At 53.6% G+C, this 27589-nt stretch overlaps 1 protein-coding gene across 1 annotated transcript in view; it reads left to right on the top strand.

The window, feature by feature from the left end:
• Positions 1-27589, top strand: part of MORN1 (MORN repeat containing 1) — a 50005-nt gene that overhangs the window by 4449 nt on the left and 17967 nt on the right. The window contains exons 7-10 of the mRNA XM_061160561.1: positions 9017-9113; positions 10072-10182; positions 18038-18161; positions 18515-18639. Coding sequence (XP_061016544.1) covers positions 9017-9113; positions 10072-10182; positions 18038-18161; positions 18515-18639 — 457 coding nt within the window. The remainder of the gene's footprint in view (positions 1-9016; positions 9114-10071; positions 10183-18037; positions 18162-18514; positions 18640-27589) is intronic.

The raw sequence follows: 27589 nt of genomic DNA on the forward strand, positions 1-27589 counted from the left end.
CAGGCACATGGGAAGACCTTCTTGGTCCCCAGAATCCGTCATCCTTGTGCTTCCTGGACTCCAGCCCATGTGTCTGGCTGGGAGCCAAGATGTTGGCTCCCAGGATGTGTGTCCTGTCTAGTGGTTGGCTGGCAGGGACAGCCCAGCAGCCCACCCGGTGGATGAGGAGCCCCTCCAGCTCTGCAGAGATGCCCAGGGTCAGAGAGTATCATGTGAGCCCGGCCTGAAGGATGGGAGAGGCTGTGCATGCAGGCAGCATGGAAGGGCACTGCAGGCAGAGCAGGGTGAGACTGGGCTACAGGGCAGGAAGAAGTCTTCATGGCCTGAGCAGTGTAGGAGCAACAAGGCGGGAGGTCGGGGCAGTCTCACGTGTAGGCCCTGGAGCCACAAGGGGTTGGAGTTTTATTCTAAGCATCATGGAAAGTGCTGGAAGAAGTTGGTGGCCTGATCCCTGTGTTTGAAAGGTCTCTCTGTTTCTCACTCATGAAAAGAGGTGATGGCAACCAGTGTGGGGTGTGGGACCAAACTTGGGGTGGTTTGAAGGTAAAGATGTCAGACTATTTGACAAGAGCAAAAGAGAGGATGTCCCCACATTGATAGATGGCAGTGATGCCTGAACCTGAACCAGGGGACAGGAGCCACACCATCAATTGAAAATGTTAACGAGTGAAAGGGAAGAAGATACTGCAAGGGGTGGAAGCAGGAATATGGAAAAGGGAAATGTGAAACTGGCCTAGGAGGTGCCCCCAAAGGTGGTGTTTTGGGACTGGCTTGGCTGCATACTTGGGCCCAACCACCGGGCTGAGTGCCTGGGAGATGTGAGTGACTTGTGGCCGCAGCTTTAGGAGTGACCAAGCTGCCATCGTGCTTGGCTGTGACGGGACGGCTGTGAATGAGTGACAGTGGCCATGAGGCCCCTGGTGTCCTGGACACTTTCAGGGAGATGATGTAAGCTCAGGTCTGTGTTCAACTCCACCGCAGCCCCAAGAGGCCCTCCTGTCTCATAGTCTCGGGGCTCAAATAGAATTTGATCATGTGGGTTGCAGGATTAGGCTGTCAGTTGAATTCACATCTTTGCCAATTTTCTCATGTGAAAGTTAGAGCAAAGTTTGGAAAGGAAGTCCCAGGACACAAGGGAAGCCCAGCCCCTTTGGAGACGCAGGCAGGCTGCGGCCACAGCCCACCGGGTTGGGGAGCTGCCCAGGGCGCCAGGCGTGTGTGCAGGAAACCTGGGACGCAGAGGAGCTCACCGAGCACAAACCGCTAAGCCTGAGGGGTCAGGAGAGGGCACGCTGGAGCCCAAGGGAAGCCCCTTCCCCCAGCGTCCCTGCAGTGCCTGCCCAGGATGGCACCAGCCAGTGAAGGGACATGTTTCAGAGTCTCCCAAAGCACAGAGCTGGGCAAGAAGGATGGATTTGGGGCTGAGAGGTGGTAAACTGGTAACTGACCGGGGCCCTTCCTGAGATGGAGTGGCCTGGTGGGGATCTTAGAGTCCTGCCCTGGCCGCAAAGCTCCTCACAGCGTGCTCCCTGACATGCTGGTAAAATAGTGCTCTGCTCAGGAACCACCACCTCCCAGGCCCTGGTCCAGCTGCTAGCTGCTCCCGGGATGTTGTGTCCACGCTGCTGCTGGCTGGTGCCTGGGCTGCTGCAGTTGACAGTCTGCACTGGAGCCTATTTGCAGAGGCCACTGTGACCCAGCCACAGCTTTGTCTCTTCTCCCCAGGGGGATGTCTGTCTATCCTCATGGAGCCCTTTAGGGCTCCCCCTGGGCAGCCACAGCCTGAATTCTGCAGAGTTTCTGTGGAAGAAACACAGGGGGACCCAGAGAACCCCCACAGCGTCCATACCTCTGGCGACCAAGGGATCACAGCACCCCACACTGTCCTCAGGGCCTCGCTGACTCTCACAACCCAACTCAGAGACGAGGAGGCCTTACTACCAGAGGGTGGCAGAGACCCCACCTTCTCCCAGAGAGCCCCATAAGACTTTGCCCCCACCTCCACCCCACGTGCCCTGCCCCCAGAGACTCTGCGGGTGCCTCCAGGGCCATCCTGGGTTCCCCCTCTCTGCCTCCCTTGCAGGTCTCAGTTCAGCTGCCCACCCCACTGCCCTCCACCAGGGGGCAGCCCAGCCCTGCCAGCTGCTGTCCCCACAGGGGCTTCTCCAGTGCGGAGCTGGGCTCTGAGCTGGATGTCAGATGGAAAGGGTAGAGCACCAGGGGGCGGCAGCCCCATCCCCACCCCTCCACCCCTAGGCGCTTTACAGGTGAGCAAGAGTCCTTCTCCAGGATTTGAACTGTCCGCCTGTGTTCCCATTGTTTAGCAGTTCCCAGCCTCAGGGCCTTGTGCTCTGATGACCTGCCCTCCACCCAGGCCCTGATCGCCTGAATGCTCAGGAAGTGCCGCCTGTCCTCCCACCCCCCACCATGGTCACAGCCCCCACCTGGGGCAGACACCCAGGCCCTCAAATCCCCCAGGCCCTCAGGCCACCTTTGCCAAATGGTTTCCTGACACCCTGGACACAGGCCAGGCCCGCTCACTCAGGGTTGTGGGGTCAGGGCTGGTGGGAGGACAGAACCGCATAGACATGGGCTCCGGGTCTCAGTGCCCACTTCTGAGCTGTAGGGCTGCCTGCTGGTCTGACCTCTGGGCGTGAGGGGTCACCCGTCAGAGGCGGACCCGCCACAAGGAGTTGGCGCATCTCCCGTGAGGGCACAGCTGTCCCCAGGCTGTCACTAGGCAAACAGCTAGCTTTCTATTTTTTAATTTTATTGTAAAATACAAATAACATAGAATTTATCATTTTAATTCAGCACACAGCTCAGTGGCATCGGGCCCATTGATGTTGGGCAGCCACCCCCACCATCATCTCTAGGACTTTCTCCTCTTCCCAAACTGAAGCTCCACCCCCACCCTCCAGAGTCTGTGACTCTGACTGCTCCAGGGACCTCAGAGAACTGGGATCACATAGGATTTGTCCCCGGGTTTGTCTCACTCAGCATCATGTCCTAAGGTCCATCCACGTTGGAGCAGGTGTTAGGACTTCCTCCCTGTTTGAGACTGGGTCCTGCTCCATCGCACAGATGACCCGTCCACAATGCATCCGGCCGCTCGTCCAATGATGGACACCCAGCCTGTCCCGGCCTTGGCATCCTCCTGTGAGTGACGCTGCTGTCAGCCTGTCCCACTCCCACCTTCCCTGAGAACAGTGCACCTGCTGGGTCACATGGTGATTCTATTTGTAACTTTTAGAGGAGACTCCACATCATTTTCCATCCCCACTGGCAGCACCAGTGTTCCAGTTCCCCCACATCCTCTCGACGCTTGTGTTTTCTGTTTTCTAAACAACCCGGGTGCTGGCTGTCAGCCCAGCAATAAGGTGATCAGGAGGTGAGCCTTGTCCACTGCAGCTGTGGCCTCTGCTTGGCTGTCTGGCCTCTGCCAAACCTTCTGGGGGACTCCCTGCTCTCCCCTCTCTGGGGTATATCCTGAGGCCGGCCCCAGGTACAGCTGTTCCCCGCTTGAAGCACATGCTCATTATCTAGGGATGTGTGAGATGCTTCGTGTGTTTGGTGGGGGTTCCTCCACCTTTTGACTTCCACCCTCAGAGTCTTTGCCCCAAAGTGAGGCCCGGGCCTCCTCGGACTGCACCCTCCCCAGCACCCCATTGCTCCAGAAAGCCATTCTGGGCTCCCTTCACTGCAGACCCCCCGGTGTACTGCTCTTTATCTCTCCTGCAGTGATTTGATTTTCCAGAAGACAGACAGTTTGTCTTCGGTGAGTGTTTTTGTGTCAGAGGTGCACCCCCCCACACCCCGCCCTGAGTTCCCTGCCCCTGCCTCTCTTCCAGCAGCCCAACCCATCCAATGGGAAAACGTCCAGTGTGGAGATCAGGAAGGCCCAGGAGAAGGGCAGCCAGAGCCCTGGCGTCACTGCACAAGGGCCCCTGCTGCCTTGTCCCCGGTGCCTCCTAAAGCCGAGCTTCTCAGGGAAACTTTAAAAAAATTAGTTCTAGAAAAATTGTATCCCTGAAAATCAATGCAATAAAGCTGCTTCTGTTGTAAAGTAAGAACAATGAATCCCAAACCCAAACTGACTCCTACTGCCTTGCAGTGGGGCCAGGCAGGCAGTCAGGCTGGGTGGCCATAGTTTGCAGCAGCCAGGTCATCTGGTGCATCCTGGGGCCTGAGGGTGTCTCTGGCATGTGCCAGACTGTGCTGCTCCCCTGCCAAGGGAGGTGGGGACACACATGCCCAGCAGCAGCAAGCTCATCGCTCTTCCTGAGGATGTGGCGTGGGCTGGTGACCCCCAGGAGCGCCAGGCAGCCCCTGGGAGAGTGGCATCCTTGGAGCCACCTCTGTGAGCGCAGGGAATGATCGTTGGCTGTGGAGGTGAGCACATGCCAGGCAGAGGGGACATAGGCTTGCTGTCCACTGAGGCTTAGCCTTGGGTGCACATGGATCATTTCTCCCTGTGCAACAGTAGCACATGGTTCCGCCGGCTTCCATCCGTCCCCGGGGCACCTCCGTGCACATTGGCTGCATTTCTCGTGTTGGCTTTCCTGGAGGGAAGCCTGCTGGTCGGTACACCTGCTCACTGCACAGAGCAGGTGGTGGCCTTGTGCGCATCCTCACCTGCTTCTCACCTGAGCATCCACAGGAATGCCAGAGTCCTGAGTGCCCAGCCAGAGGCCAGTCTAGGAATGGGAGCCCTCACCCTAGGAGCACCATGAGAGGTATCAGCCAGTTGTAGCATCACCAGAGGAGGGGCCTGGGCTGCCAGAGTGGAACCCGCACCACCCTGCAGGCCCGGGTGAGGAGGGTAGATGCAGATGGACCCACGGAGGCAGCTTGTTTTTGCATAAGCAGAACTTGTCATACTTTGAAACCCGAGGAACTTTTGACCAGGATCGTGGTGGCCAAAGTTGATGCCTTAGGAAAGTGAGGGGCCTTGTGTCTGCTGAGACTGACAGGCAGGGCCACCAACACTGGCCTGCATGGTCACTGTGGCCCCAGCAGCCCACCTCGAAATCTGGAGACCCTGGCCCCTGCAGTCAGGCTCAGGCAGGTGACTAGGGCCACACCCCTGCCTGGTCTGGGAGCCAAGGCCTCAGGAAAGCCACCACCTGCTCCAGGAGTGAGTTTGGTGACGGTGGGGGCTGCCCCCTCCAGACTGCAGATGCCATTAAGGCAGGCATTGCAGAGCTGGACCCTCTGATGTGTCGTCAAGACCCCAGTGCCCTGGGGAGACCTGGAGGTGAAGAAGAGACTGAAGAGCCAGGAGGGTGGCCTTCTGACCAGGGCAGAGATTCAGAGTGTGCCTGCGAGTGCCAACAACGCAAGAGGGGACAACACAACCACAAAAACAATTCCAGGAAAGCCACCAGCACTTTCCCCGGGAAGGAAAAAGCATCAGTTAACTGGAGAATGGAAGGCTTTCTTATCTCTCCTTGCTAGAACTGTGGTGTTAGAGAAGACTCTTGAGAGTCCCTTGGACAGCAAGGAGATCAAACCAATACATCCTAAAGGAAATCAGTCCTGAATATTCATTGGAAGGACTGATGCTAAAGCTGAAACTCCCAATACTTTGGCCACCTGATGGGAAGAACTGACTCATTTGAAAAGACCCTGATGCTGGGAAAGATTGAAGGCAGGAGGAGAAGGGGACTCAGCTCCTCAAGTAAAAGGCCAGGGAAGGAGTTATGAACACGTACATCCCCATTCTGCAGCTGAGAGACCCTGGGCCCCCCAGGAACCATCTGCCACAAGGTGTGGCTCACTTAGTGCTGGCGACCATCTCCTTCTGTGTCCCCGTCCCCTCCTGTGTCCTAATGGGGCCCTCCGTGCCCCCCTTCCATGTCCCAATGGGACCCTTGTGGCCCTCCTTCCATGTCCTAACAGGGACCCCCGTCCTCCCCTGTGTCCTAATGGGGCCCTCCGTGCCCTCCTCCCATGTCCCAATGGGACCCCTGTGGCCCTCCTTCCATGTCCTAACAGGGACCCCTGTCCCCTCCTGTGTCCTAACAGGGGCCCCATGCCCGTCTGGCTTTAAGTGTGGTGTGAACGGAGGCCTGTGTGGCCCTCTCCTCCTCACTTCCTCCCTGCCCCTCGCTAGCAGGCACGGGTCCTCACCTGGACCGGGGGCAGTGGGGGCTGGCCTCCTCTGTAAGATGGGTTAACCCATGTTTGTTCCAGCTTGGGAGCATGTTGGCTGATTGAGAAAGGGCAGAATTTTCAAAGGCATGATTTGTAACGGTAATTAGATTCTACACTGTTGCATTAGTTACCTTGCTGGGGTCTTTCTGTCCCAAGTGAGTTCTTTGTCAAAGCCTAAGCTGGTGGGAAAGGAGAGCGGCCCAGATTCCAGGAGTGTGATTAATGGCCGGTCAGGGGTCGGGAAGGACCCCGGTGACAAGTAGACAGCGAGCACTGGACAGAGACCTCACAGGGAGCTGATCCTGCTACACTCGGTGGAGGGCTCCTGGTCTGATGTGCAGGTTCACATTCCGTCTACTTGGCAGTCTGTGTGCCCCCAGCCGCCCTCCAAGGTGCTGCGTGCTGGATTTGTCTGCATCTGCTTCTGGCTAAGCCCAAGGCTCTGCCTTCATACTTGTGAAAACCCACATCTCATCTCAACCCTCCACCCCTGACCCCGTCATAGTTGAGTGGCCCTGGGTCCAGAGCACTGTCAGAGTGTCAGCATGTGTGCATCCCTGTCCTGATTGTCTCAGGAGGCCTCTGAGGGAAGTGTGATCCCTGCCACCAGGATGCTCGTGTCCTGACCAGACAGACAGGCCATGGCCACGATGGGGAGGGAAGGGAGGGGCCGATGGGCACAGAGCTTGGCCTCCCATGGCAGTAAGATTTGGGGTCATGTGATGGAGACCCTCGGAGGGGAGGCCCAGGCAGTCACATTGGGGAAGGGCCATGTACACTGAGCTCCCTCCCGCTTTCTGCGGCTGGACTCCCAGCCTCCCACCTGCCCCTGGACATCCTCGGCATGTGGCCCGACTCTGGGGGCCTGGCGTCCAGCCCAGTGGGGTGGGGGGAGGGGAGGTGACCCCAGCACCACTACGCGGGACAAGGATGAGGCCTGCGGCCACCCAGGCAGACAACACACCCCAGCGCAAAGTGAGCGCAGCCCCTGCCACAGAAACGTGGAGGCGAAGGGCAGTGCAGCCCCACAGGAGGGCTTTGTGAAGGCGGCCACCCTTCCCAGAGCCATAGGCCAGAGTGCATCCCATTAGACTATCTGCTGAGCCCAAGCCTGGGGCCTGAGCCAGGGTGGCTTCTGTTCCCCAGTGCGGAGCCACAGAAGAGGGCGCGGACGTCAAAGCAGAAGAGCTGAGGGGGCGGGGCAAGGGCGACAAGTTCAGTTTGGCTCATGAGAGGTCTGCGTCTGACCAGCCAGGGATCCTGCTTCCCCAAGTGCAAGCTGGTGACCTGTCAGGTCTGGGGACGGTGTCCTGAGTGAAAAGAGCAGAGCGTCCCAGTGAGTTCTTCATCCACGAGTGTCACCGCCGCCCCCAGCCAACAGACTGCTGGGGCTCGAGCAAGGGAAAGGTCTGGTGCCCACGTTACCCTGCCCCACGTGCCTGGGAGGCCACCCTGCCGTCCCAGGGCTGTCCCCACCCCAACTCGGGGGATGGCAGCCCAGCTCAGGCACACACATGCCAACACATGGCATGACACAATGATGCATGCAGATTCACAACACAGAAGCCTGAGTGCATGCACATGTGCACAGGGGTCTTTCCTAGGAGCAGGCGTCAAGCCCAGAAGATGCTCCTCAGAGGCCATGCCATTTCCAGAGATGGTCAGCAGGCAACTCTGGGGCTCCACCCCTAGCCCGGATGGCAGCAAGGGCCTCCATGCTGGTTGCAGTCCCCACCTGCTGTGATACCTGAGGCATCGCCCCCACTTTAGCCTGGCCAGCTACCTGCAGATGTGAGGTGCATCTTAAGGGATGCGATATACCAACTGTCAGGTCATCGAGCCAGCCCTGAGCTTTCTGGGAACACAGCCCACGGCAGTCTTGGGAAGGCCCCAGCCACTATCTGGCTGGCTCTGCCCTCTGGGTGTGGGGGCTGAAGGGACAAGACTGCCCCTCAGCTCCAGGAGAGCCAGACCTCTGCCCACCTTCCACCTAGCCGGTTGCCTGGCTCCTCCTGAAGCCATGGGCTGACCTACTGGGCACCACAGTTGCCCAACGCCCCAGCTGGAGGGTGAGCCTTGGCCACGCCCTTCCCATCAACTCACAATGAGATCGCAGTGGCTACTTGCTCCAAACAGCCTTGGAACCTCCTCCCCCAGGTCTGGGGGCATCTGAGCTCTTTAGGGCTGCAGCCTTCAGGGGCCGTTCCCACCTACTGGTCTGTCCCAGGGGCCAAGAGTGCCTGCTGCAGGGCCCAGCTGCTGGGTGACCTTGGGGCCTCGAAGGGCAGGCCACGAAAGTGGGACCCCAGTCAGCTTCTGCACCAAACATTCCTTGGGCTGATTCTTCTTCTAACAGGAGCAATTCATAGTCAGTAAAACACCATTAAGATCTTGAACTTTCCATGAAAATAATCTTTCTGCTATTTTCCATCCTTCTTCCACTCTGTCGTGTGTATTGGTTACAAAGCAGGCTTGTTATGGGGCAGCGGGGCTGCGGTGTGCATGAGCCGGCATTGCCCAGGTGGGCTGTGCGGGTTCACGCTGAGCTTTTAATTGGCCCTTTCATCATCAAGGAATGAGCCAGAGCGCTCAGCTCCCCCACCCCACAGGCCTCCTGTGAGCCTCTGCACAAACGCAGCATCTTTGTACTAAAAGCGTTTTGTGCTGTAAAGTATTTGGAGCCGTATTTTGCTTGCATTTTGTATTCGGGCCATTGTCCCTAAACTCCCAATTCACGAGAGAGTGCACCGTGTGGAGCAAATTGGGTCCCCCTCAGCCTGTGTCCCTGGGGGCCCCTGAAAGCTGGAGGGCCAAGTGTCCTCGGGCCCTAGCCCGCCTGAGCCCACGGTTCTCTCCGCAGGGACAGTGGCACAGTGATGTGTTCAGTGGACAGGGCAGCATGGCCCACTGCTCCGGGGTCATCTACCGAGGGATGTGGATCAATGGTCACCCCATGGGTAGGTGCCCCAGCTTTGCTGCTGGCCTCACGGAGTCCTCCCAGGGGTCACATCTGGGTCGGGCCATGTCCTCTCCTGGTTGGCGCTGGGCAGCTTCACGGGAGAAGTGGCCCAGGGGGCTGGGATGAAGAGGGATCTACAATCCCCTTTTGAGAAGTTCATGCTCTGTGTGGTCTCACCGGGCCCAAGACACACAGAGGCCCCTGGACTCTGGAGCCGCGTGGTCCTGCTGCAGGCAGGCCTTCCAAGCACAGGGTCTGCCAGTCTGGGACTCTCCCAGCCTCAGGGCTCTGGGTGCCTGGCCCCCTGCCCGGTCTCCGTCCTGCCCCTACCCTGAGCTCTCTGCACTGCATGTGACCTTAGGTGGCCTGGGGCCTGCCAGGTCCTCTGCTGGGGCCTCCCCCGACCCTGAATTGCTCCCCGGGCATGTGTGAGGACCTTCTGTTAGCCTCCAGGACAAGGGCACCACCATAGCGGTCAGTCTGGCTGGGGACTCGAGTCCATGATCAGAACCTTGGTACCAGATCCATGGGTGCAGCTGCTCGCTCAGAGCTGCAGGTGGCCCCCTGGCCAGGCCAGCTTCCAGGCAGGTGGTCGCAGCCTCATCCAGCACATGTCAGGTCATGGACTCGAACACAATGAAGGCAGGGCCCAGGTCAGAATGGTGAGCAGGAGGCCGTGTGCACCGGACACTGCTGGGTGGTCACCTGCACTCAGCGGTCACCTCTGCCCTGCCCTCCCCCAACACCATCAGGTGGGTTCAGGGCTGACCCTCAGGATAGGGTTCGTAGCCTCCATGAGAGACCCCAGCCCTGACGGCCGTGCCATCCACACCCCCCTCACCCAGGTGCCCCGGGGACGGGGCTGAGCCCCTGCTCAGGGCGTGTGGGGTGCCGATGCAGACCCAGAGCCCCCGCCCCACCCCCACACACACACACGTGTGCTCTGTTCTCTGCAGCACAAGCCACAAGGATCGTGATTTTGGGTCCAGAGGTGATGGACACAGCCCAAGGGTCTTCCCTCACGTTGACCGTTCAGCTGCAGCAGGACAATGGGGAAGTGGCCACGAGTAAGTGTCTCCAGGAAGACAGCGAGCTCTTCAGAAAAACGAGCAACTGTTGACTCAAGATGCCGCAGGTGGCTCCTAGCATCGGGGCTCCGCCTAGGTGCCCCGTCTTTGAGTTCTTGCTGCTGGGGCCCTGGCAGAAAGGGTGGCAGGGTGCGAGCCTCCAGCTGGCGGGAGGCAGCCAGCCTTATGGGGCCTGCGTGTGCATGTGAGCATGAGGGCTCCGTGCGTGCCTCCATGTATGCCTGTGTGTGTTTGAGTGCATGGGCTCCATGCATGCTTCCATATGCGTGTGTGTGAGCACGTGGGCTCTGTGTGTGTGAGTGCCTGGGCTCTCTGTGTGCCTCCACATGCATGTATGTAAGCACGTGAACTCTGTGTGTGAGCATGTGTATGTCTGTGTGTGTGCACATGGGCAGCCCTCCCTGACGCTCACTCAGAGTCAGCGGATGGGGAGGTTGTGAGAGGTCAGGGCCAGCCGTCCAGCCTGCCAGGAGAGGGCTTCTCTCACTCCTCATGGGGTAACCAAGGTGGACAGACGCCCATCCATCCAGGCTGCATTTAGATGCTCGGTCAGCCCTGCGGCCAAGCAGAGGGACCACCAGGCTTCTCACCCATGAGCAGAGCAGACCCCTGGTCTGCTGGGGGCAGAGGGACAGGGCAGGACCACCAGGCTCCTCACCCATGAGCAGAGCAGGCCCCTGGTCTGCTGGGGGCAGAGGGACAGGGAAGGACCACCAGGGATAGTCACTACTGGTTCACCTCGGCTCCGTAGCTCTGTGAGGAGGCATAGTGTGTAGCATAAAGCAAGTATATTTAGTCACAATTGGTTTATTTTAACAACTTCATCACAGTGTCACTTACATACCGTAAAACTCATCTATATTCAGTGAGCCAACGATTTGTAGTAAACTTGCAGAGTTGGGCAACCATCACCGTACCCACTCTGTTTTGGAGCATTTCCTTCTGCCCAGAGAGACCCCTGGCTCCTGCCCCATACCCACCCTCCACCCTGGGCACCACCAATGCCTGTTCCCAAAAGCTGCTCGTGGATGGGATCCCGCCTGTGGCCACGCTCTGCCCCTCAGCCCACCCATGCAGCCCTGCTCGCCCCTCCATGGGCCGCACATCTCTTATCCTGCATCCCCGGGGGGCCGGTCCTGTCCTGGGCACTTGGCTGTGGTGGACATTTGTGCGCAGGGCCTGGTGTAAACATGTTTCATTTCTCTCAGGCACACACTCATGAGTAGACTTGCTGGGTCATGTGGCAGGTTGGCATTTAAATTTCTAAAGAAACAGCCAAACGGTTTTCCAAAGTGGCGGCACCATTTTACAGTCCCGTCAGCAACATACGAGGTTCTGACTTCTCCGTGTCCTCGCCAGGGAGAGGCCATCCTCAGGGTGTCCAGGGGCACCACCTCACGGTTTTGATCCGTGTTAACCCAAAACTAATGATGTTGAGCAGCTCTTCATGTGCTTATTGGCCATTTGTATGTCTTCACAGAGAAATGTTTATTCACGTATTTCTCCCAGTTTTTTTAAAAAATTAGGTGTTTCGTCTTAGTTTTTTACTTGTATACAAGTTCTATATGTGTTCTGGATAGGAGTCCTTTGTCACATGTATCTTTGCAGATATTTTCTTTCAATGTGACCTTTTTGTTGTTGTTGTTCAGTCGCTCAGTTGTGTCCCACTCTTCATGACCCCATGGGCTGCAGCACACCAGGCTCCCCTGTCCTCCACTATCTCCCAGAGTTTGCTCAAATTCATGTCCATTGAGTCGGTGATGCCATCCAACCATCTCATCCTCTGCTGCTCTCTTCTTCTTTGGTTAACATTGTCTTTTAATGTTCAAAGTTTTGAAAGTTCTTTTTTTTTTTTTTTTCTTGCCATACAGCCTGTGGGATCTTACTTAGTTCCCCGACCAGGGATCAAACCCGTGCCCCCTACAGTGGAAGCGCAGAGTCCTAACCACTGTACTGCCAGAGAAGTCCCCAAAGTTTGAAAATTCTGATGCAGCCCAGTTTGTCAGTTTCTTCTTTTACCGACTACAGTCTTAGTCATGCATCTGAGGATTCTTAACCCAAGTTTACAGAGATTTTTCTCCTCTTTTCTTTTACAACTTTGGTTCGAGTTAATTTTCGTGGATCAGATGAAGGTCTAAATTCATCTTTTCTCACATGGATTCCAGCTGTACCAGTGCCATGTGTTGAAAAGACTGTCCTTTCCCTGCAGAATTGCCTGGGCACCTGGGTCAGAAGTGACTTGACTGTAAGTGTAAAGGTTTACATGTGGATGGATGTCACTTCCACTCCATCCATCAATATGTCTGTCCTTATACCATAGCCTTCCAGTAAGCTTTGAAGGGCTTCACGAGAAGCTCAGCAGTTAAAAACAAAAATCTGCCTGCCAATGCAGGAGACACAAGATCGATCCCTGGATCGGGACGATCCCCTGGAGAAGGGAATGGCTACCCACTCCAGTATTCTTGCCTGGGAAATCCCATGGACAGAGGAGCCTGGTGAGCTACAGTCCATAAGGTTGCAGAGTCAGACACGCCTGAGCATCTGAGCGAGCACACAGCACATGCTTTGAAACTGGAGATTCCTCCAGCCTTTTCTTCTGTTTCAAAATTGTTTTGGCTATTCTGGGACCTTCGTATTTCTGTTTGAATATTCTGGGATCAACTTGTCAATTTTTGCCCCAAAAAAGGGAAAAAAGCAAGCCTGCCTTCTTTGGGATTCTGTCTGGGATGGGTTGAACCAGCCGGGAGAAGCTGGCTCTTCTGATTGACCTTGAAACATCTCTTCATCTATTTATCTTCAGGCTCATCAATGTTAGTATTTTTCAGTGTGCAAGTCTCACTCTTTTGGTAAACTTATTAATAAATAATAATTTGCATAGGAACCTGGATTGTTTGTTCCATGAATCAAGGTAAATTGGAGTGGTAAATCAAGTGGTCAACATCTTAGGAATCCATGAACTAAAATGGACAGGAATCTAACTCAGATGACCGTTATATCTACTACTGTGAGCAAGAATCCCTTGGAAGAAATGGAGTAGCACTCATAGTCAACAAGAGAGTGTGAAATGCAGTACTTGGGTACAACCCCAAAAAAGACAGCATGATCTTGGTTCATTTCCAGGGCAAACCATTCAACATCACAGTAATCCAAGTCTATGCTTCAACCACTAATGCCGAAGAAGCTGAAGTTGAACGGTTCTGTGATGACCTACAAGACCTTCTAGAACTAACACCAAGAAAAAGATGTCCTTTTCATCATAGGGGACTGGAATGCAAAAGTAGGAAGTCAAGAGATACCTGGAGTAACAGGCAAGTTTGGCCTTGGAGTACAAAATGAAGCAGGGCAAAGGCTAACAGAATTTTGTCAAGAAAACACACTGGTCATAGCAGACACTCTTTTCCACCAACATAAGAGACAGCTCTACACATGGATATCACCAGATGGTAAATACCAAAATCAGATTGATTATGTTCTTTACAGCTGAAGATGGAGAAGCTCTGTAGTTAGCAAAAAACAAGTTTGAGCAAACTTAGGAGATGGTAAAGAGGAAGCCTAGCATGCTGCAGTCCATGCGGTTTCAAAGAATCAGATACTTAGCAACTGAACAACAACAAAAATTATCATTATTCAATTATAGTTTGTTTATTGATATATTTGTTATATCTTCTTATGTTATTACAAATGGAATTGTTTTGTTATCTTCGCTTCAGAAATCGCAAGACTACAGCTGATTTATGTATGTTTTATAACCTTGCTGAGCTTGTTTGTTCCTACTAATTTTTCTGAGGATTTCTTAGGATTTTCTGTACAAAGGATCATGTCATCTACAAATAAATGCAATTTGCTTTTCTTCCTTTTCATTCCCGCCAGCAGTGGCTGAGGGCCTCAGTTGCTCCACCTCCTCACCAGCCCAGTTACTCTGTTTTTCTGGTTTTAGTTGTCCTGGTGTCTCACTGCGGTTTTGACTTGCCTTTCCCTAACAAGTAATGATGTGTGCAGCATCTTTTTATGCACTTGCTGGCCATCTGTGGATCTTCTCTGAAGAAAAATCTATTCAGATCTTTTGCCCGTTAAAACACTGGGAAACTTGTCTTTTTATTCTGAGTAATCTAGAGTTCCTTATATATTCTGGATACAAGCGCCATATCAGATATCTGTTTGAAGATATTTTTCCCTGTTTTGTGGGTTGTCATGCGGTTTCTTGACTGTGTCCTTTAAACACAAAAGTTTAAATTTTGATGAAGTTCAGTTTATTTTTATTTCTCTTGTTGCTTGTACTTTTGGTGTCATATCTAAGAAGACTGCCTAACCCAGAGTCATGAAGTTTTATTCCTCTGTTTTCTTCTAAGAATTTTATATTTTTAGCTCTTACATTTAGCCTAATGTCTATCTGGAGTTAACTTTTGTATATAGTGTGAGGCTGGGGTCCAACTTCATCCCCTCTTGCAAGTGGATATCCAGTTGTCCCATCTTCGTTTGTTAAAAGACTGTTCTTTCCTCTCTTCCCCCCTTGAATTACCTGGGCATTCAGTTTGCTGCATTTTGTTTCACATATTTGTATGCCTGTTCATAAGGAAATTGGTCTTAATTTTTTTTTTCCTTGTGATGTCTTTGTCTGGTTTTGGTATCAGGATATTACCAACCTCATAAAGTAAGTTGGGGAAATTCCCTCCTCTTTAATTTCCTGGAAGAGTTTGTGTCAGATTAGTGTTGTTTCTTAAATGTTTGTAGAATTTAATACGAAGCCCACCTGGGCCTGGAGATTTCTCTGTGGGAAGATTGTTAACTACTAATCCCATTTCCCTCACATATAAGGCTGTTCAGATTATCTGTTTGCTCTCGAGTGAGCCTTGGTGTTTTGTGTCTTCCAAGTTGTCCGATTTCTTGAATGTTGATGACATTCTCTTCAGTTCAGTCAGTTCAGTCGCTCAGTCGTGTCCGACTCTTTGCGACCCCATAAATCGCAGCACGCCAGGCCTCCCTGTCCATCACCAACTCCCGGAGTTCACTCAACTGAAGTTCATCGAGTCAGTAATGCCATCCAGCCATCTCATCCTCTGTCTTCCCCTTCTCCTCCTGACCCCAATCCCTCCCAGCATCAGGGTCTTTTCCAATGAGTCAACTCTTCGCATGAGGTGGCCAAAGTATTGGAGTTACAGCTTCAACATCAATCCCTCCAATGAACACCCAGGACTGATCTCCTTTAGGATGGACTGATTGGATCTCCTTGCAGTCCAAGGGACTCTCAAGAGTCTTCTCCAACACCACAGTTCAAAACCATCAATTCTTCAGCACTCAGCTTTCTTCACAATCCAACTCTCACATCCATACATGACCACTGGAAAAATCATAGCCTTGACTAGACAGACCTTTGTTGGCAAAGTAATGTCTCTGCTTTTTTATATGCTATCTAGGTTGGTCATAACTTTCCTTCCCAGGAATAAGCATCTTTTAATTTCATGGCTGCAATCACCATCTGCAGTGATTTTGGAACCCCAAAAAATAAAGTCTGACACTGTTTCCACTGTTTCCCCATCTATTTCCCATGCAGTGATGGGACCGGATGCCATGATCTTAGTTTTCTAAATGTTGAGCTTTAAGCCAACTTTTTCACTCTCTTCTTTCACTTTCATCAAGACATTTTTTAGTTCCTCTTCATTTTCTGCCATAATGGTGGTGTCATCTGCATATTTGAGGTTATTGATATTTCTCCTGGCAATCTTGATTCCAGCTTGTGCTTCTTCCAGCCCAGTGTTTCTCATGATATACTCTGCATATACCGTTGCTCCCCACTTAATGAACTGATATCACCTCTCTTGTTCCTAATATGGATTACAGCTGTCTTTTTTTTTTTTTTATTCCTGAATAGTATAGTGAGACGTTATCAGTTTCATTGATAAATAGCCTACTTTTGGTTTCCTTCCATTTCTCTATTGTCTGCTTTTTATTTCATTAATTCCTATTTCGATCTTATTACTTCCTTGCCTCTGCTTAGTTTGGGTTGAATTTTATTTTCTTTTTTCACTTGTTAAGGTGGAATTGTTTCCAAGGTTATTTCAGACTTTTCTAATATAGAAGTTTGCTATAAATTTCCCCCTTAGTACTACTTTAACTGCATCCTGCAAATTTTGATGTGGTATGCTTTCATTTTCATTCAATTTGAAATACTTTCTGATTTCCCTTTTGATTTCCTTTGAGACCCAAGAGTTATTTAGAAGTGTGTTGTTTCACTTCCAAATATTTGAAGATTTTCCAGAGATCTTTCTGTTACTGATTCTAACTTAATTCTATGTGGTTAGAGTCATACTTTGTATCTTAAATTCTCTAAAATTTTTGAGACTTGTGGCTCAAAATATGGTCTGTTTTGGGAAATGTTTTGAGTTCACTTTGAGAAGAGTGTGGATTCTGTTCTTGAGTGGAATTGGATAGGATATTCTATAAACGTCAATCAAGTAAACTGTGTTGATATTTTTGTTGAGTTTGCTGTATCCTTACTGATTTTATCTCTGTTTGTTCCATCAGTTATTGACAGTGGTATATTGAAATCTCTGATTATGCTTGTGTTTCTGTTTATTTCTGCTTTCATTTCTATCAATTTTAGCTTCATGTATTTTGAAACTCTGTTATTAGGGGCATAAACATTTAGTATTTTTATGTCATTTAATTAATTGACCATATCATTGTGAAATTATCTTCTTTACCCCTGCTAATAGTCTATGCTCTGACACCTACTTTCATTGATACTAATGCAGTCACTCAGTTTTCTTTTGACTGGTATCAGCATCCTTATCCATGCTTTTATCTTTAACCTATTCACGTCTTTATAGTTTAAATATATTATTTTGTAGGCAGCATATACCTAGGTCTTACTTTTTTATCCAGTCTAACGATCTCTCTTTTAACTAAATGGTTTACACCATTCACATTTAATATAATTTTTTATATAGTAGGTTCAAACTTACCATTTTACTATTTCTTCTCTATTTTCCCTGGCTGGTTTTTTTTCCCTTATATTCTATCCCTTTCTTTTTTGGATTCATTGAGTTTTTTTTTTTAATTCCATTTATCTCCTCTTCTGGATTATCAATTGTAACTCTTTTCTGTGTCATTTTAGAGGATACTTTAAGGTTTACTTAAAGATGTAAATATACATCTTTAAATTATCAGTCTAATTCCAAGTGGTATCATACTCCTTCATGGACCGTATAAGAGCTTTACAGTTTATACTTCCTGTCTACAATACAATCTTTATGCTTTTGTTTCAGTACATTTTACATTCAAGTATCTAATAAGCTTTATAACACATAGATCATTTTTGTTTAAACAGTTGTTTATCTTTTGGGGAGTAGCTGACAAACAGAAAAGGAAGTTTCATCTGTTTCTAGGTACCATTTCTGGCCCTCACGGCTTCCTGTAGACCCAGGTTTCCATTGCTGCCATTTTCCTTCTGCCCAAAGGACTTAACTTTTAACATTTCTTGTCACGTACATCTGCTAGTGATAAGTTCTCTCAGCTCTCCTGTGTCATGGTTTTGTTACCATGTCAAGGATCCCAGCTCATCTTCCACTGCCTCGTGGGGTTGCCTCTCTGTGCTGTTTACCCCGAGAAGTCTGCCTTCACGTCTCTATATAAATGTCCTTTTCCTCTGGGCCGTGGGCAGCTTGGCTGAGGGTAGGGTGGAGCCGAGGGTCCAGGAATGCAAGGGTGGGGCAAGGTGAGCCTGGTCGCAGCCCCATCCATTGCCCTGCTCCTCACAAAGGCCCAGGGAGACGGGGGCCCATGTCGTGCCACTCCCCCCTCACGGCCCTCAGCAACCTCTCTCTCCTTCTGGAAGGTGAGGACGGCCGGGAGTTGGAGATCTCCGCAGGCGTCCGGTACGTGCAGCTCCCAGCCTACTCGGAGGTCAGCTTTTTCAGAGTGGACGACGACCTCAGGCAGACGCCCATCCAGACCCCGTTGTGAGTAAGGGTGGCCCTGGGCGGCACCTGGGCAGGCATGGCAGGAGCGGTCCCTCCTCTACTCTACGGAGGGTTGGCTGGGACTGTCCCTGCCCAGTCCTCACACCAAGACGTGGGCAATGGGGTCCCCACACACTGGTCTGGTGGAGGGGAAACCGAGGCCTCTTCTGACAGTGGTGGCGGAGCAAGACAGGGGTCCTGGGCCAAGGGCAGCGAGGCAGGGAGGCCAAGTTAGACACCATCCCCTCCCTCCTTCCTCCCTACCCCCTGGCCTCTGAGGAGCCACCCCGGCCCTTTCTCCTCCCTGGACCCCATGTCTCTGCAGCTGGGTGACACTATCCTTCCCTCCACAGTGGATTCCAGTGCATATCCTACCCTCTGTCCAGCCCCGAGTCCGGGGGCCCGGAGCCCAGAGCTGCCCTGGAAAGTGCCAGCGCTGACTCACCGTTCCCTGAGGGGGACCCCGGTGGCCCGCCTGGTGAGTGGGGCTAACTGAGGGGTCTGCGGTGGGCAACATGAGCTCAGGGAGGCACGGCTGACAGCAGTGTCCCCCAGACCTGGGCAGGAGGAAGTGAAGTTGACCCCTGAGAACAGCGGATCTGGGAGACCTGGGATGTCCCGGGAAGACACACCCAGGCCCTGGCCAGACAGTTCCGAGGGCAGTCACTGTGGCCGGGGTTTTGAAGGCGGGCTGGGGGTGGCCGACCCGGCGTCCAGGCTGCTGGACGTGCTCACAGTGCAGATCCTGAGTCCCCGGCGGGGAGGGGTGAGGGGGTGAGTGGTCCGGGCCGCCGCACCGCTGTCCTGCGCGCTGCACGAGCAAGTCCCTTGTGGCCGTGAATGCAGAGTGAGGCTGTCTGTTTTTAATCTCTGCAGTTAGAGCTGAGAATCGAATCCTCTTGCAAACCTGGGGCTCTTGTCTTGGTCGGGAGGGGGTGCGTTTTAGTTACGGGAGAGCAGTGTCCCAGCCATGGGGGTCCCACCTGGTACCCCAGGTCCTCAACCCTTCTGGGAGGGCCCCGGGGTAATTGGAGCTGGAGTTCCCACTGGGCAGGTGCACACTCTTCAATTTAGGGCCTCACACTCTCCTTCGGCCTGGGCATGCCCCGGGTGGGTGGGGGCACAGACTTGCCGCGTCCAGGGCCAGGGTCACATGGAGCAGCGTCCAGACCGAGGCCTGGGTCCCTCCCTCCCAGGGTGGGCAGGGCTGGCTGGTTCAGGGGACCCTTGGTGACCTGGCCCAGGACCCTGTCTCTGCGTCCCCCTCTGTTTACGGAAGCAAATTTAGCTGCGTTGTCATCGTCATTGTCATTATCGGAGAATGTGCTGGTATTTCTACATGAAGGCACTCACTGGGCGGCAGGCTCTCTGCCAGCCCAAGTGTGAGCCACGCGTCAGTGACCATGTGCAGGCCCATGGACTGGACCCAGCATGTGGGTGTCAAGCCATAGAAAATGGCCCGTGGGGAAGCCGAGGGGTCCGCACCCAGTCAGCTCCAGCCCCTTTGGCGTTCGCTGCCGAGTCGCAGGGCCTGGGTGCTCAGCAGGAGCGACTCCGTCCCTTTCCGCCTGAACCTCCCTGGGGCTCAGCTCCTCTTCTACAAAATGAGGTGCCCTCAGCATCTGCCTGCAGGACGATGGACTGAGCTCCCCTGCACCCTCTGCCCCGCCACCAGGTCTGGCCCTGGACGGTGCCCTGAGGAGGGAGCAGGGCCCCCCTCTAGAGGGCAAGAACACTCCTCCTGTTTCTGCCCCTCTTAGGACTCAGCCTGCCCCTCGCGGGAGTGGGTTCACGTGGGACCCTTCCTGGTGAAAGTCCCCACCCCCACGACGACACTCACCCCCTCCCCATACCCAAGTCCCTCGGGCCTGTTGCTAGGGAGCCTGGGTCAGCCCAGGGTGGTGAACATGCTGCATCTGTCTGTCCTGTGGTACACACTCCAGCTCTGCTGCAAGGAGGTGAGCGGTCAGCCTCCAGTGAGAGAAACCCTAAGATAATAACAGAACACCCATCCTGAATGTTCACTGGAAGGACTGATGCTAAAGCTGAAGCTCCAACACTTTGGCCACCTGATGCGCAGAGCCGACTCATTAGAAAATACCCTGATGCTGGGAAAGATTGAAGGCAGGAGGAGAAGGGAACAACAGAGGATGAGGTGGTTGGATGGCATCACCGACTTGATGGCTATGAGTTTGAACAAGCTCCGGGAGATGGTGAAGGACATGGAAGCCTGGTGTGCTGCAGTCCACGGGGTCACAAAGAGTCAGACACAACTGAGCGACTGAACAACAACAACAACAATAATGGTTAAAACTTGTGGGTCATATACACGGTCAGCAGGAAGGAGGGCCCAGAGTTGCAGGGGGTCTGGGGGGCACCCAGTCAGACCTAGGACCCTGGTGGGTGGAGCAAAGCCCTGAAATGGCCAGAGGGGTGACCAGGCCTTTCCTGGCTCTGATAAAACCTCCTTTAGTGACTCTATGGGGATGTGTGTATATGTGCTCAGTCATTCAGTCATGTCCGAACACATGAACTATATAGCCTGCCAGGCTCCATTGTCCACAGGATTTCCCAGGCAAGAATACTGGAGTGGACAGCCATTCCCTCCTCCAGGGGATCTTCCTCACTCAGGGATCAAACCCACATCTCCTGTGTCTCCCATATTGCAGGTGGATTCTTTACCATTGCACCACCTGGGAAGCCCAGCTATATGAGGATAGATATTTTTAACTTTCAAGTTTTCTTTATCTCTCCCTTGTCTGGAAGGAAAGCAGAGAGCACAGTGTTCTGGGGCAGCTCACCATAAGGGCGTCACAAACCAGGAGTCCTTTCCACATCGGGTGAATGTCTGTATCTCAGAACCAGGAAACTAAGCCCTGTCCCCCTCATGCTCACCCCACACAGCCATGACCCTTTCTTGCTTGGTTCTTAGACCCAGACCTTCACCAGGGACCAGAGCCCTTTCTCCAGCCTGTTGAGGGCCCCAGGGGTCTCGGGTGGCTGTCTCTGCCTGCATGCTCCGCTGGGTGAGGTCTGAGAGGGGCAGGACACAGCACGGAGGGCAGTCCCTGCTGAGTCTGAGCTCAGGGGCATTGCCATGGGCCCAGCCTGGAGGACGTCTCTTCAGGTTGCCGGCCGCAGCCAGGATCCCTGCACAAACAGGTCTCAAGAACAGCCCAGTGGGTTTCAGATCAAAGATAACCCATCACAAGTCCTGGGAGAAACTTAGGCCAGTAGAACCTCTGAGGTTACTGTTCATACTGAAGCGATTTACAGGGACCCCGCCCCCAACCAGAAGAGTCCAGTGAAGCATCCAGCTTCCCCCCCAGAGTTGCGAGCACTACTGATTGCCTGTTGTGACCAGCACAGCCGGATATGGGGCGGCTCTCACCAAAGCCTAGTCACCCGGCCCCTTGCGCTCATCGGGCAGCCCCACTGTGGTCACCCATCTCTCAGTGACCAAGGACTCCTGCTTCGGTTTCCTGTTCTGCTACTCTGTGCACTACCTCGTGGCCCTTGAGGGTTGCACAAGTGCCAGCCATCATTGCCATGTTGCAGCTAGTAGGAAGAGGGAAGCATAAGGAGTCAGAAGCCTTTCCCTTCTAAAAAGCTTCCTGAGGTTATCATTCCCACTGCCACCTACACCTCACTGGCCAGAACTTGGTCACAGGACCCCACTAGGCCATGCAGAAACAAGAAGCAGTTTGCCAGCTTGGACCAGGTTCTGCTACCAGAGAAAAAGTGGAGGCTGGATATTTCTCGTCATCTGCCAAAAGGTTTGAAGGCCAAATCAGAAACCCCATCATCTCGCTGCACCAACAGGCCCTGGAGGGCACAGAGCTGGATGGGACACAGCCTGTGGGCAAGGATCTGGGCCTCCTGCCACCTCCATGCAGGTACCCCCACCTCCCCCCACATCTCCTTGTAGAAAGCAGGCCCATTTGTGACCCCTGCCTGCCCCCAACCTCACCCTCCAGCCCCATGACAGGACTGTAGGCTGTGGTTAACGGGTTTGGTAAAATGGGCTGGTGGTGAAGATGCTGATTCTGTTCAACCAGCAGGTACCGAGGGAGATGGAGTGGTTGTGCCATGGGGTTGTCGCAGTCTCGGGAGCTGACGAGGGCCCCCCCAGGCCTACTCAGTGGGGCAGGCCAGCCAGGGCTGAGTGCTGGGGGTCAGGAGCCACCAACCCCGGGCCCTGCCCTGAACTGAAGCCCCAGTGGGCATGTCTAACGGACCCTGGCAGGGGCACCCGCAACCCTGATCCTGGAGGAAGCGCTGCATTCAGCGAGCGGATGGGGGAGCTGCTGTGGCCTCCTGCCCACCCCCCTTCCCACCCTGGAGCACAAGGTCAGGTTCAAACCCTGGAGTGGTTAGGGGTCTCCCAGAGGTCAGCTGCCCCGGGAGGAAAGACGGCCCTGAGCAGAAGCCTCGAAGCTGAGGCTGACCACAAGTTAGAAAGGAACCCGCATCATCTTAATTTTAAAGCAGCTTTCCTGTTTCAACTTGTTCTGACAGCCCAGATGTGCATGAGCACAGACCCCAGCCAGCAGGAGCAGCTACAGGGGCTCAGCACCCCTGCGCCCCCACCCTGCACCCCAGACTTCTCTGGGCAGAAGAAAATGTAGCCTCCTGGTCAGTGGTTCAGAACTGTGGGTGCCCAGAGCCAATGCCTGTTTGCAAAGGAGGGGCCACTGGGAAGCACCCCCACCCAGGGTCTCACCCCCCACTCCAGCCTCCTGCAGGCCCCCTACCCTGGGGGCTTAGCCCTCACCTGCCCCAGCCCCAGCGGGGCCAGGCTCTCACAGATGGCGGGTCAGCACTCTACTCCCGCATCAGGCAGGCAATTAAGAAAACTGAACCTCTGAGAACTTGGCTTCCAATTACACAAATAAGTGAAACGAGGAGAGAAAATGCTTTCCCTTTCCAAAGGCCTAATGTCAGTAGTACGTAATTCAAAACTCTGTGTTTTATTATTTTGTTGACATGAAATATTTCAGTTGTTTAATTGTTTTTAACTTTTGAATAGACAAGTTGCTTTTTGTTGAGAATAAAAGACGATGTCATAGACGTGGACCATTGCCAGATATTCTAAACCCTAATTTGGTTAAATTATAGCACCCAGATTTTAGTAACAAAGCACATTGATTTTATATTCAAAAATTTTTTTTATATTTAGTCTCTTAACCTTTTGTAATTCCCACCCACAGCTTTAAACGGTGCAGGGCTTTTGTGTTAATTGTTGTCAGTGGGGTGTCTGCCTCGCCCCCGAGTAATTTAAGTCCATTGAATCCTAATGCAGGTGCTGCTAATTGCTGGAGGGACATTGTCAGGCTGGCAGAGCCCGGGTGCCTCAGACAATCCCCTGTAAATTGGATTTGGGAACCTTAAAAAAATGCCAAAGCAGGGAGGGAGAACCTCAGATTGCTGTTTTGTGTTTTCGGGGTTTTTTTTCTTAATGCACAAAACCCTACCAGGAAATGTTTCCAGTTAATCTGAATGGCCCTCATTTTCACTGTTGAACATGGTTTTGAGTGTCCATCAGAGGGGATCTGTGAGACGATCTTAAAAATCAAGGTGCCCTTTGCCACTAATCCGGTCTTGCCAATAAAAGTGACGGAACGCATAGCAGAGATCTTCTGGAAATTTCATTGCCTCTTGGGGTGATAACGCATTTTAATATTAATTGTCTATGGTTAATTATGGCAGAATAGCATGAAAGATCCATATTTTTAAAGGGAAATTTGTGCTATAAATTTCTTATCTAGGAATTGTCCCAGCTAGAAGGAACGTCCCAGAGAAATATAAAAAGATTCCGCGCTGCTTCCAGGGCCGATGCCATGGAGGACAAGGGAAGTGAACTTAGATGGGAGGGGGCTGTCTGCCTGGAACTGGCATCAGAGGGGTAGGGTCTGCAGGCCCCCGAGACCACAGCTTCTGGGAGCCGGGGCCTCAGGGGGTGCCCTCGCTGCTGGCTCTCCTGGACACAGCCCTCTGGCCCTGTGGCAATCCTGCGATCTGGGAGCCCAGGGAGTAAGAGGGGCCCTTCTGCAGGGCAGTGGGGGCCTGACCTCCAGCGTCCAATGGGAGCCCCTGCCAGCTCCTCCTTCCCATGACTGGACGCCTGGTCTGGGGCCGGCCAGGAACTGTGGGACACCAGCCCCTTCGTGTGTTTTGCAGCCCCATGGGCACGGGCAGCAGAAGGACTCTGATGCTGTCTCAGACACCCTATGCCCTTTGGCCCCTGACGGTGGGTCTCTGGCATCTGTCCAGTGGGCGGCACGAAGTGGAGAGATAAAGGGAGGCGAGTGTGCACCCAGGCTCCCTGTGCAGCCAAGGTCTGGCATGGCCACGAACCTGCACCCATGTGGATGCTCACGCTGGGTACACCTGTGTCCTTAGAAAGGACTGAACCGTGGGTGGCCCGAGTGAGCCTCCCGGCAACACGGCACCAGCCTGACCCCCATCTCAGCCCCGGGTCACAGCCTCTGACGCAAGGACCCCACTGCTGGGATCGTCCAGTGGGCTCTCTTCATGACCTTGGGAGTCATGGGGGCCCAGGCCACTTAGAACCACCAGACCAGCCAGGGTGGTCACTTATTTGCTTCCTGGTCTCCCTCATGTTCAGATTCTGATGAAGAAGCCAACTAACTAGCCAGTGGCTGCTGGCAGCTTCCAGGATCAAATGGGGTGGCTGTCCCCCTCCGTCACCCCTTCTGCCTCCCACCAGGGCGCCCCCCGTGGGGCTGCCCTTCTTCTGTGGTCAGAGCCCCCGCCTGTCTGCAGCCTCACCCCAGGGGTTCCCACTATGTCACCGAACCCATGGCTTCTGTGGTCAGAGCCCCCGCCTGTCTGCAGCCTCACCCCAGGGGACCCCACTATGTCACCGAACCCATGGCTTCCTCCGTCAGCCAAAATGCTGCCTGCAGGCCCCTGTCCACAGGGGACACCCAGAACTCAGTGCTGGGTCAGGCTCCTGCACTGACTGACTGAGATGCCGTGGCTGGTCAATGGGTCCATGGCCCAGAGGGGAGGCACGGGGGCTCATGGTATAGTGTCTGGCCCCTGGGGTCCAGTAGCAGCTTCAGCCAGGAGACTATGGAGGACTGGAGGCAAGGTGGGTGCCCTAACTTGTCCAGGGCTCCCACGAGAGGCCAGGACCCGGCCTCTGTCAGGAAGCGCATGCCAAAGGCACCCGGGATGGAGGAAGGGGTCTACTTGGGGGGGTTACTGTGGTCCCGGGGGCAGCAGGGCAGGCCTGAGCCGGGCCCCAGGGATGGGGGCAGAGTCAGGACTGGGTGCCTGGGCCAGGTGAGGGGCTGCACTTGTGGGGGTGTGTGTGCACACGTAAGTCTCTGTACACGCGTATGTGTGTGTGCGCATTGGAGTCTGGGGGCCTTGCACCAGGGAGGGTGTTCTCCCTGTGACTGAGTCCCGTGTGTGAATGAGTGTGAGTGTATGCATGCTCTGTGTGTGTGTGACCGTGCACTCTCACCCCTCAGTCAGGGCATGCTTCCCAGAGCAGCGCAGGGAAGAGGGTGAGTCTCGTGGCCTCCTCAGGTCCCGCCCGCCAACCCCCTCGCCCCCCAAAACCCCCGACCCCACCCACTCACCACCAGCTGCTCCCCGGCGCCTGGTGGCTGGAGCCCCTACAAGCCTTTTCGCAAAGCCTCCGAATCAGCACCTTTTCTCAGCTGTGCTGGGTCTTTCCTGTGGAACACAGCTGTCTCTCTAGTTGTGGTGTGTAGGTTTTAGAGTGTGGGCTCAGTAGTTGTAGCCCACAGGCTTACTTGTCCCATGTCATGTAAATCTTAGTTCCCTGACAAAGGATCAAACCTGTGTCCCCTGCATTGGAAGGGAGATTCTTAACCGCTGGACCACCAGGGAAGTCCCACTTTTTCTCTTTAAAGGCAGTTTGCTAACTCAGTTCCTTCCTTCCTCAGAGCCTAGGGTCTTGTACCAGCCCTGCCCTGTGCAGGAGGGGGCTGGAGGCAGCGACAGCATGACCTAGGCCAGGCCCCACATGCCAGCCAGAACACCCCTCCATTCTTCTCTGGAAGAACAGAAGCATGTGAGTTCCTTCTTGTGAAAAGTACAAGCCCCACCCAGTCTGAGGCTGACTCAATCACTCAGAGAGAGGAGCTTCTGCCCCTGGAGACCCCAGGCCTCCCCTGCAGCTATCCAGCCTCCCTGCCTGCTGACTGCTCCCCTCAGTGACCCTCATGGTGGAAAGCAGCTGCCAGTTGCCCTGCTTCAGGCCGCTTCATGGCCCCTGAGGCCTCTGACCAGGGCCATCTGAGACCCCCAGATGGTTGTCATCAAAGTGGCAGCTTCAGAAACGGCAAGTTCCCAGCATGTGAAAGGACACATCTCTATAGGAAAGACCTTGGGCAAGCGTCCTTGGGCCACTCCTGGGGTCTGGGCCCCACCCCACCCCAACTCCTCCTCCAGCCAGGACGAGACTGCTGCTTAGCGAGCCACCTGCACGAGACAAAGTGAACACACAGGGAACACCCAGGGGCCATTGGCTGCTTTTCAGTCTCTGGCCAAGGACTGGAGGATGGATGGGAACCTGTGGGCTAGTGGGCATCTCTAGGAGCTGCTACAATGCGGCACTCAACGTGCCAGCAAATTTGGAAAACTCAGCAGTGGCCACAAGACTGGAAAAGGTTGGTTTTTATTCCAATCCCAAAGAAGGGCAATGCCAAAGAATGTTCAAACTACCATACAATTGCACTCATTTCACACACTAGCAAGGTTGTGCTCAAAATCCTTCAAGCTAGGCTTCAATAGTACCTGAACCGAGAATTCCCTGATGTGCAAGCTAGATTAAGAAAAGGCAGAGGAACCAGAGATCAAATTGCCAACATTCACTGGATTATGGAGAAAGAAAGGGAGTTCCAGAAAAACATCTTCATTGACTACATTAAAGCCTTTGATTGTGTGGATCACAGCAAACTGTGGAAAATTCTTAGAGATGGGAGTACCAGACCACCTTACCTATCTCCTGAGAAACCTGTATGTGGGTCAAGAAGCAACAGTTACAACCAGACATGGAACAGACTGGTTCAAAATTGGAAAAGGAGTATGTCAAGGCTGTATATGATCTGCAGCTGCCCACCAGGGGAACTGGAGGTTCCACATGCCCACCCCTCCCAGGCCAGGCCAAGCCAGGTGACAGTCCCCTGGCTGGCCTGGAAATTCTTGAGTTTGGAAATCTCTTACTAAAAAAACAAGCTGAGTCCCCCAGCTAGGAAGAGGGCCCAGTTACAGATAAGGCTCCATGTTCCCCACACGGAGAATTTATTTCTATGGCTGATCTTAGGCCCATGTCTCCATCTCAGGTGCAGGAAGCCTGGACAAGTACAACCAAGATGGAGGAGGGCGTCCTTGCGGGGGCTCCTGAGGGACCTGCAGGCCCAGCCTGG

Source organism: Dama dama, chromosome 14 (genome assembly GCF_033118175.1).
Source record: "Dama dama isolate Ldn47 chromosome 14, ASM3311817v1, whole genome shotgun sequence".
Lineage (NCBI taxonomy): Eukaryota > Metazoa > Chordata > Mammalia > Artiodactyla > Cervidae > Dama > Dama dama.